Here is an 8,231-nt window from a genome sequence, read left to right as displayed (position 1 = left end):
CATAGCTCACTGTGGGCAGTGCCATCCCTAGGCAAGGAGGCCTGGGCTATATAAAAAAACCAAACTGATCATGAGTCAGCAAGTGAACCAGCAGCATAGTTCGTTCTTGGTGTCAGCTTCGGTTCCTGCCTGAAGTCCCTCAGTAGCAGGTTACAATCTGGGAGTATAAGGCAAATAAACTCTTTCCACCCCTAAACTGCTTTTGGCCAGAGTGTTTTATCACAGCTGTAGAAGGCAAACTAGAACAGTGGTTCTTACCGCATAGGATTACTGAGTGGGTTGAAACCAGAGTACAGTATGAAAGAAGGAATGGTGTTAATCTCTATTGTTATAATGCCTGTATTTTATTATTTTTTACTTGTTTTTTCTCAGTACCTAGGACTAGAAATCATCTATTATTTTCAACTCTATTTACTTACTTAGCCTGTTTGAAACATAGTCTCAGTATATACCTACTCAGGCCCCAAACTCATGGCAATTCTTTTGCTACAGCCTCCCAGCTACTGAGATTACAATCAAGCAACACTATGGCTCTCTACACTGCTGTCTTGAACATATATATATATATATATATATATATATATATATATATATATATTCAGGCCAGTGATTGTTATCTTCACAATAAAAAAAACTCTGAAACCTTAAAAGTTTTACTGTTGTGTGTGGGTCTTGGTGTGGCACAATGCACAACATGAATGTATAGGTCAGAGGATAATTTCCATGAAATTGTATCTCTCCTTCCACTCTTAGGAGGATGTAAGGGATCAAAGTTGAGTCACTAGGCTTTGGAGCAGTGACTTTATGCCCTAAGTCACTTCACAGCTCCTCTTTTTGAGACAAGATGGGCTCATTCACTCTGGACAACTTCTGACCTGGAATTACTCCATTCACTCCCCTCCACAACCTAAGAGGAAAATTCAGTTCTCATTTGAAGTCACAGCAAGAAACTGGGAGGCAGCAGACTGTAAGGCAGTTTTCTGTGGCTCTAGCATCCAACTGCCAACTAGCTGACGTGAGTAGGTGGTTTAGGCTGTGGGTCAGATGTTTCTCTGTTTGCCTTATCCCTGGCAAGGAATGGATTCAATGGGGTCACTGAGACAAGAGTAAAGTCTTGGATTTGAGAGCATCTACATGGATCTGACAACAGGGCTCACACTCTAGTTTGACTCTGCTGCTGCCAGGAACATGGAACAGTGAGCTGGTGGAGAAATTTCCATTCCAACAGGCAAGAAAGGAGTTCAACTTTACTTACTCTCAGAAGGAGCAACAGTCTCAGCAAGAGCCAGAGAATTATACTGACATGAGAGATGCAGATGAGGAGACCTTGCTCAAAATCAGGAAGTCTCCAACTGGGTCTAAGGCCTGGTTCTCCAACTTGCATTCTGCCCTGGTTCTGACTCCTTCAGGCTGCCTTGCCCAGCAGGGGTGAATTCAGGACAGCTTCCTGGATCAAGGCCTGTACCTCCAGTTCCACCAGCATGGGAGCCTTGGCAGCTGTCCAAATTCCTGTCATCACGCCAATAGCATCTGTCAGCACAGCACATCTGGAATAGGAGTTCGTTAAACTCTCTCCTTTCTTCTTGGGCTGAATCTACACACTGGAGCTGAAGCATGACATTGTGACATCACTGATCTCTAGGTATCCCAGGAAACTGATACCCTGTGCCCCTCAACAATAGCCTTGATCTGACAGTGGGGACAAAGCAGGAGTGTTGCAGTATGGCATTTGCCTTCAGTAGATGCTTGGCAGAGGACAAGGGTGTTCTTAGGAGATATGAGGTGTACTGAAGAGGTAATGTTCAAGCAAGGTAATATGGGGTGTTAGTTCCTTCATCAGTAAATGGTGGTTTAGCTTCAGCCAGGCCTTATGGTAAACTTATAACGCCAGGAGTGTGGGAGCAAAAAGTCAGTGGGATCTTGAGTATGAGGCAAGTCTGTGCTACATGGTGAGATCTTGGTTTTGATTGCAAATTTTGTCTGTGAAATCATGGGCAGGCCGTTTGCCCTGTCTCTCTGAGCTATAGTTCCTACATTTGTAAAACGCCTTCTCATAACATGGTCATGATTGCCAAAACGATACAGTGTCGGTCAGCAGACTCAGCCCAGTGTAAGCTCTGGGTACAAAGCTGGCCTCAGGGATATTCCCCTGTAGTCACAGCACCAGAAAACAGATACGGAAGTTTGAGCAACACAAGATACTAACTCAAAGAATAAAAGGACTTGGTGCAGAGTTCATTTGTCGCACACTTACCTAGCAAGTGCAAGGCCCTGTATTCAATGCCAATCTCAACAAAACAGGACTGGGGAGATAGTTTTGTGGATAAGAACATGTGCTCTCTACGCACAGAGACCTGAGATGGATTCCCCAGCACTGGTATTAACAGGTAGGCATGGCAGTGCACACCAGCAACACCAGAAATGCAACGTCAGAGACAGGCAGGTTCCAAAAGTTTACTGGCCAACAAGCCTAACTGAAACTGAACTTCTGGTTAGGTGAGAGACCCTATCTCAAAGAATAAGCCACAATTACTCTGGCCTCTGCATGTTCACACCCAGGCACAATCTCAGGTGCACACAACATACCCCCCACACACATACAGACACACAATGAGAACAAAAAGTTGTATTAGGAGAAAGGTGACTTTTAATTAAAATTGATTTTAAAAATAGTTTGTGTTTGGTGGGTGCACATGTGGAGGTCAGATAAGAGACAGTAGCAGCCACTTCTTTCTATCATGTGGGTCCTAAAGATTAAACTCAGATCACGAGGCTTGCTGTCAAGTGCCATCCTGTCAGTCTAGAAAATGTTATTTAAATGATTATTTGTTAGAAAAGAGCAGTGGAGTGGTTTTCACATAACACATTGCTCAACTCTACCTTCAGGAAAGGTCTTGTGGTCTAGTTGGTAGGCATGTGGATTGATGACACCCTCTAGTAGTATCTAGGTACACACAGAATAAACAGCAGGGGAGAGGAGACCTTGGCTGCTTTCATCCCCATGAGTCTTTTCTGGTAAATGTGATTCTCTCAGCCACTGATCTTCCATCCAGTGCTGTCCCTCTTTTTTCTCAGATGCTGCACTGAGTCGGATTTTTGTTCCTGTAACAGTAAGTGTCTGATACGTCTAACCTGGCTTGGAGTCCCAGCTGTATCTCTTAAGTGTCCAGTTCATTCCTCTAAGTTTTATCCCCTGAGTCATCATATAATGACTGAGAATTAAGTGGAAAAGCAGGGAAAATGTAGTGGGTGAGAAATCAAGTTTTTGGCATAGTTTCTTTACAGGCAGAGCCACTGTGCAACATCTTCATCTTCTTCTGTAAAGATCCAGGTTCTTTTGCCAGACAGATCTGGGATTGGCCTCTATTGTACCCTGAGCTGCAAGATTCTCTGGAAGCAATTCCTCCTTCCCCACTAGTGAGGTTAGACACAGAGGGGCCCTGAGAAGCCTGTCAAAATTCTTTCTCAAGACACCCAGTAAGCGGCTGATGTCATGGCACCCTTGGGGTAAAAAGTGAGCAAGGGTCTTCCTAGGAAAGCAAGTCTGGCCTCCAGGAAGCTCAGGATGGGCTTAGTTAGGATGTTCCAAGCCAGGAACTGTGGCTTGCTACAGGTAGAAAGGGAAAGCTTGGTCATCCAGTCAACTAGAGAAGGGAAAAGGAGCAAGGAGAAAGGTTCTAGCCAGGTAAGACAGTGTAGAGCTTTCATTCCAACACATACGTGGCTGAGGCAAGATGATTGCCATGAGTTTCAGACTATGTAAACACAGTTTTAATCCATTTCTACTGACCTAAAATTCAATATGCAGCTTAGTGTAGGCTGAAATACGTTAGAATTCTTCTTCCACTTGTTTGTCTGTTTTTTGCCTTGTTCTTAATTTTTTAGTTTGCATGGGGATCAAACTGAGTTCATTATTAGGCTTGGCCCCAAGCACCTCTACCCACTGGACCACCATCTCAGTGGCCCATGCTTCTGCTGCTTTGGTGCTGGAATCAAAGACATGAGCTACCATACCTGCTTATTTTGAGTATTTTATGCAAGCCATAACCACACGTGTGGGCTTTTATGTCAGGTTCCTTTTCTTCAGGTAAGTATTTTAGACTTGCTTGTTCCCTTAAACTTACTTCTCAAAGAGGTCTGTGTTATAGGAGACTGTTTGTATGTTCCCGGCTGCTCAGCCCCAAAGTAATTACACAGAAACTATATTATTTACAGTACTGTTTGGCCAATAGCTTAAGCATATTGTTATCTAACTCTTACATCTAGAATTAACCCATTTCCATTATTTATATTTTACAATGAGGCTCATGGCCTACTGGCAAGGTTCATGCGTGTCTGTCTCCAGCAGTGGCTCCATGGCTTCTCTCAACTCTGCCTTTTTTCTCCCAGCATTCAGTTTAGTTTCCCCCGCCTATTCTGTTCTGTCATGCTCTTCTATAGTCTCAAGACAGTTTCTTTATTAACTAATGGTATTCGCAGCATACAGAGAAGAATCCCACGTCAGATCTGGTTTCCTGAAGTTTAACAAATACGCAGAGCACTTCCATCACTCTTTCATGGGTCAGTTTCCAAAATTGTCAATAGCATCCTCTTTGTATATTTGTTGCAGTCCAAAGCCAAAAGATTACATATCCTGATGGTCAAAAGTAATACATTATTCCCCATTCACCAGCATCTACTCTGTATGTCAGAGTTCATTTACTTGTCCCTTGCTTAATATATTTCTCAAGGGTTTGTTCCTAAACACATGTCACATGCCTGCCATCACATACCTTAGACTAGTATGGAGCCTTTGTAGCAGAGGGCACACATCTCACTTGCTTCCTGCTCATTGCAGAGCCCAGTGTGCACTATCTGGGAGCACACTGGACTGTGCCAATTGTGTTTCCAATAAGACAATTTTACTGAGGTGTCACCTCCCATCTCCATCCAAACCCCAAACGAGTTCCCTGGCAGCCACCTATCTTTATCAGTGTCTCTGTGGATTTCATTTCTTGTCATCTTAAACATTTGGAAGCACGTCTGCAAGTCCGATGGCAGAGGCTCATCTCCTTTCTTTGGGAAGTTCTATGTCAGTGATGAGTAGGTATTTCTCATTTGTGATACAAGGTGGTTAAGAAGCTGTCAAGGCACAAGTGGTGTCAAAGCTCCTTGCAGGTCTTAGACTGAGTGCCATTTCACAATGTGACATTCTTGTTAGGGCACTTCTGTTGACTATGCTATTATGTGGTTCATTACTTTCAACATATTTTATTAGGTTTCCATGATGTAATACTCAGATACACCAATGTATCTGAGTGCTGAGGGAGGATAATCAAACACATGCAGGGCACCTCCTCCTGGAGAAACAATTAGACCTCAGAGATTTCATGGTACAAGCTTAACATTAGTCTTAGGACAGTAAAAGACCTCCAGTTTGAAACCCAACTACTCACTTTAAGAAAAACAAAGAAGTTGGCCTGCGGGTGGGCCAGGAATGGTCACCAAGACTCAGAAAGTAGACCTGGGCCCACGGCTCCCAGAGAAGAAGAAAAAGAAGAAGAAGAGAAAGAAGGTTACAGAAGTCACAGAACCAGAGACTCAATACTCAGTCTTAAACAATAACGACTATTTTGTCGATATTTCTCCTCCAAGAGTCACATCCCCCTCCAACGATGTGGGTGAAGGACAAGTCCCTGAGCTATCACTGGGCAAGAGAAAGAAGAAGAAAAAGTCCCCTAGTGCTCACTTGGAGGAGCACCTGGAGTCTGAGGTCACACAGAGAGGATGGAAAAAGTCCCCCAGCCCTAGAAGGCAGGTTTGTGAGCAGTCAGCAGAATGCCTCAGCGGAGAGAAGAAAAAGAAGAGGAGGAAGTCCTTACCACCGGCCACCTCCCAAGGTTCATTGCTGAAAACCTCCCCAGACCCCAAGCGTGCTGAGGAGGTAAGCAAAGCCGGTAAGAAGGCCAAAAAACACAGGAAGGAAAAAAAGGTTCTGGACATTGAGGCCTGCCCTCCCCAGGACTCTTGGTTCTGTGAGGCTGGGGATGCTCTGTGCCCATGCTCAGGGGAGACAGAGGGTGAGGAGCAGGCGGCCTTGGGGCAGAAAAGGAAGCAGGGGAGCCCCAGAGAGCACAGCACAAAGAAAAAAAAGAAGAAGACCCACCAAGAGGGAGACATCCTCCCGATCCACTCCAAGGTAGAGAGCAGCCTGAAGAAAGGAAGTAAGAAGTTACTCAAAAGCGAAGCTTTGGACTACATCCTGATAGACAGCCCAAAGTCCCCTGGGAAGAAGAAAGTGAAATCCAAGAAAAAGGTGGACCAGCCAAACGGTGAAGGGGTGGCTTTGAAAAGGAAGAAAAAGAAGAGGAAAGCAAGCGGAGTAAAGGAAGACCCCTGGCAGGAGGAAGAAGAGGAGTCGGACACAGACCTGGAGGTGGTACTGGAAAAGAAAGGCAACATGGATGAGGCCTGCATAGATCAGGTGAGGCGGAAGGCCTTGCAAGAGGAGATTGATCGTGAGTCAGGCAAGACAGAGGCTTCGGAACCCAAGAAGTGGACGGGAACCCAGTTTGGCCAGTGGGACACTGCTGGCTTTGAAAATGAAGAGCAGAAGCTGAAATTCCTGAAGCTTATGGGTGGCTTTAAGCATCTGTCGCCATCATTCAGCCGCCCTCCCACCATGACTGGCAGGTACAACATGGCCCTGGACAAGAAGTCTTCAGACACACTCCAGCAGAATCTGCAGCAGGACTATGACCGGGCCATGAGCTGGAAGTACAGCCGTGGGGCTGGCCTGGGCTTCTCCTCTGAGGCTCGCAAGGTCTTCTACATTGACCGGAATGCCTCCAAGTCTATCAAGTTGCAAGATTAAACTTTATTTCCCTGTTCCTAAAACTGCATTTCTTGATCAGTTTTCCATCTGCCAAGCTGGCTTGGATCAGTCACCTGCAGATAATGAGGACCACTCGTGATTTTGGACAAGCAGGTGGAAGCTGCTTGTGTCAGGAACCAGTACCAGTGGCTAAACCTCCTATTTTCTGTTCTAACCCTTCCACCTCCTTGGGTGAAAGTGTTTTAAGTAATAGTAGCTAGCAGTTGCTGGCATGTGCATGGCCCTGACTAAAATGTTTTCCTTGCACTGATGTATTTAAACCTAATTATGGAATGGGTGCTATTCTCATCACCTCATAAGTTCAGGGATAAAGTAATAAAGTGCCCAGGGTCACCTCCGCTAAGTGCCATCAAGACTACAACACATCACACAGCTTCACTCAGTGATCAGTGAATGGAGAAAGCAAGTGTTGTGCCATGTCTTTCATGGGGACCTATAAATTTGTTTCTCCTCTTTGGAGGTAGACCTTTGAGCTGGAGGCTTTCCAGCTGTCGTCCTTCCGTCTGAGTGCAGTGCTTGGATTTGATGTTTCTGCGCATGGATTGAATGTCAAACACGGCATTTTGGACCTACATCTGGACCCATGTGAGATCCTCAACAGTGTGTTCACACAACCTCAGACCACTTGTGTGAAGTCAAACGTAAGGACAAATGGGAAGGAAGGTGCTTCATCTGCTGCCGGCACCATCCCCACCCTGAACTGCACAGCAAGCTTCAGGACGCTCCAGCTTCAGAGAGCCATACGATGGGACTTTCTTCTACCAGCCCTTGCAGTCTGGCATTGAGACTCACATAAGGACATTCTCCTGTCTCTTGGTGTGGCGCTTCACAGATACCCCACTGCTGGCCTGCTCTCACTCAGGCAGAAGTCCTAGCAGGTGGGGAGTGGAGGGATGGATGCTGCGCCCAGCCAGGACCTCCGTTTTTCCGGCTCCATCCTCAGCGATTGTGTCATTGAACTGGCGGGAAGATGGCAGAGGCAGTTCCAGGCTGCCCCCACAGTATTCTGGAGTTGGAAGAAAACCCTTTTTACAGCCAAAGAAACTTCAGCAGCCTCTTAGGAAACCTTCATGGCTTCGTTCAGTTCTGTGTGGATGGTCCTGTATCAGCCCCTTTGGTAAGGGAGATGCCCCTCAGGCCAGCCACAGAGAGGGTGAGGTGTTCCATACTGCCACATGGGCAGCAGTGGAGAGACCGCCTGAAGCAGCTACCTCTCCCCACCCTGTCCCGACCTGTTGGCATGGGCCATGACACATCCTACAGGTGTGTCTGTTAGCAAAGACCTGTTTAGGCCACTCCCTCAGATGAACTTGGTCTTTCATAGATTCAACCAGAAGATACAAAAAAGAAGAGCCCT

At 45.9% G+C, this 8,231-nt stretch overlaps 1 protein-coding gene across 1 annotated transcript; it reads left to right on the top strand.

The window, feature by feature from the left end:
• Nucleotides 1–5,461: 5,461 nt before the first annotated feature.
• On the top strand, nt 5,462–7,419 carry LOC119807821 (lysine-rich nucleolar protein 1-like). Its single transcript, XM_038319977.1, has one exon. The coding sequence runs from the start codon at nt 5,477–5,479 to the stop codon at nt 6,851–6,853; it is 1,377 nt and encodes a 458-aa protein (XP_038175905.1). The 5' UTR covers nt 5,462–5,476; the 3' UTR covers nt 6,854–7,419.
• Nucleotides 7,420–8,231: the final 812 nt, after the last annotated feature.

This window comes from Arvicola amphibius, chromosome 2, assembly GCF_903992535.2.
Source record: "Arvicola amphibius chromosome 2, mArvAmp1.2, whole genome shotgun sequence".
Lineage (NCBI taxonomy): Eukaryota > Metazoa > Chordata > Mammalia > Rodentia > Cricetidae > Arvicola > Arvicola amphibius.
Note: the sequence above shows the minus strand (reverse complement) of the source record. Positions and strands in the feature narration are given on the sequence as shown.

Coding starts and splice junctions, on each gene's coding strand:
- LOC119807821 (XM_038319977.1), top strand. CDS start 5,477: ATGGTCACCAAGACTCAGAAAGTAGACCTGGGCCCACGGCTCCCAGAG.